The 2,413-nt window shown below is 43.4% G+C and overlaps 1 protein-coding gene across 1 annotated transcript; it reads left to right on the forward strand.

Moving 5' to 3' along the window:
* Positions 1-213: 213 nt before the first annotated feature.
* On the forward strand, positions 214-2,069 carry LOC6652253 (phosphoacetylglucosamine mutase-like). The gene has a single exon (XM_047009897.1). It carries the CDS (start codon positions 356-358, stop codon positions 2,003-2,005), a length of 1,650 nt encoding a protein of 549 aa, XP_046865853.1. The 5' UTR covers positions 214-355; the 3' UTR covers positions 2,006-2,069.
* Positions 2,070-2,413: the final 344 nt, after the last annotated feature.

Raw genomic sequence — 2,413 nt, forward strand, 5'->3', positions numbered from 1 at the left:
GCGGCATGTCTTACCAATCATCTGGGGAGCCCACTTACTGGCCCACTTCTCCCAACAAAATTCCTCATGTTTTAGACATCTTAGTCTCAAAAGGAATCCCAAGCCACAAAATTGTCACCAGTAATGTGCTTGAGCTATGCTCTACCCACTGTGCTGTTAGGCTGCTTCTTAACCTACCAGCCAGTAAATGAAAATTAGATTCAAGTTGGCAGCAAGTGAAACTCGAAAGTTGTTTCCCGACCGGTTATATATATTTCGATCTTTTGGTAGTTTATTGCTGTTGTTGTTGTTTTTTTGGGTGCCACCAAGACTTGCCTTCGTTTTACCAAAGTGTGAGAGCAAAAACTGTGAAAATATGTCGATCAATTTGCGAACGGCTTACGCATTTTCCAGGGAAATGTATCCGAAACTATCCACGGAACATATTCAATATGGAACAGGTGGGTTTCGCGGCAAGGCTGAATTTCTGGACAGTGTGATGTTCCGCATGGGTGTCCTGGCCACATTACGTTCTCGTTTCCGTTCGGGTGCTGCCATCGGCGTTATGATCACTGCCTCTCACAATCCTGAACCCGATAATGGCGTCAAACTCGTTGACCCCAAGGGCGAAATGCTTGAGGCCAGCTGGGAATCAATTGCCACAGATTTGGTTAATGTTAGCGATCAGGAATTGGAGCAGCAAGTAGCTAAGATAATCAAGGACAATAATATAGATATAACATCGAGCTCAATAGTCTATGTTGGCATGGATAATCGTTATCACAGTCCGCGCCTGCTCAAAGCAGTCGCCGATGGTGTGATAGCCCTTAAGGGCAATGTGAGAGAATATGGCATAGTGACAACGCCCATGCTCCATTATTTTGTGGTGTCAGCCAACACAAAGGAGGCCTATGGCAAGCCCATGGAAGAGGGCTACTATGACAAACTGATAACTGCATTCAAGACGCTGCGCAATGATCAACTGGAGAATGGCAACTACAAGAATAATCTAATCTTCGATGGTGCTAATGGTGTGGGTGCTAGGAAAATGTTGCAATTCATTAAGCGGATGCAGAATTCGTTGCAAGTGACGGTTATCAATCAGGGCATTGGCCAGGGCAAAATAAATGAGGATTGCGGTGCCGACTATGTGAAAGTTCAGCAACGACCACCAAAATCCATGCCCGAAGTCGAACCCTATACCCGCTGCTGCAGTGTCGATGGTGATGCCGATCGTGTGGTCTATTTCTTCAGCAACGACAAGGGGGAATTTCAATTGCTTGACGGAGATCGCATCGCCACCCTGGTAGCCGGCTATCTGATGGATCTGGCGAAGAAGTGTCAACTCGATTTACGTCTGGGTCTGGTGCAAACAGCCTATGCCAATGGGGCATCAACCGATTACATTGTCAACGAACTAAAGGTGCCAGTGTCCTGTGTGCCCACCGGTGTCAAGCATTTGCACCACAAGGCTCTGGAATATGACATCGGTGTGTATTTCGAGGCCAATGGCCATGGCACTGTGGTATTTAGCGATCATGCCAAGAGCACTGTGGCTGAGGCAGCCAAAGCCGGAGATAAACCGGACGCCAAGATCTTCTTGAAAATCATAGATCTCATTAACGAAACTGTCGGCGATGCCATCTCGGACATGTTGCTGGTCGAGACCATACTTAATCATAAGGGCTGGGATGTTAAAGACTGGATATCTACCTACACGGATCTGCCCAATCAACAGCTGAAGATTAAAGTCCAAGATCGCAATGTCATCGCAACTACTGATGCGGAGCGAGTTTGTGTGAAACCTGAAGGTCTGCAGTTTGAGATTAATAAGGCGGTGTCCAACTATAAACGTGGACGTGCATTTGTTCGGCCTTCGGGAACGGAAGATGTTGTACGTGTCTATGCTGAGGCCAATACCAAAGAGGACACCGTCAGTTTAGCCCATGAGATTGGAATATTAGTTCAACGTTTGGCTGGTGGCGTTGGACCCGAGCTAGTTCATCCTAATAATGCCCACCTTTAATCACTCTCTCACATCGCTGCTGCATATATTAAATTGGCTCAGATCACAAAGTTGCATTTAAATAAGTCGAATTTCAAAAAAAGCTTTTTTGGCTCTCAACTCTTTATATACATACATATATGCATATGTGTATATGTTTTTTGACACTGGCACACACTACCTTATAAATGTTATCTATCAACACTATAATAAGAGGCAATCTATCAACTTTCTAGCGATTTTATCTATATATTTTTTATATATCTACCTAATCTAACCAAACTATTTATCAAATACGTTTTTTTTATATATTTAGAAATTTCAAATCTATTTTCAAACTTCCTTTTCTAGTCGTCAAATTTTGCCTTGTATCTTTTTTATATACCTACATATATTTATACATATATGTTGTTTTTGTTTTTATCTACT

Source organism: Drosophila willistoni, assembly GCF_018902025.1.
Source record: "Drosophila willistoni isolate 14030-0811.24 chromosome 2L unlocalized genomic scaffold, UCI_dwil_1.1 Seg168, whole genome shotgun sequence".
Taxonomy (NCBI): Eukaryota; Metazoa; Arthropoda; class Insecta; order Diptera; family Drosophilidae; genus Drosophila; species Drosophila willistoni.

Excerpts from the sequence above, each read along its gene's own strand:
- LOC6652253 (XM_047009897.1), top strand. The coding sequence starts at position 356 with ATGTCGATCAATTTGCGAACGGCTTACGCATTTTCCAGGGAAATGTAT.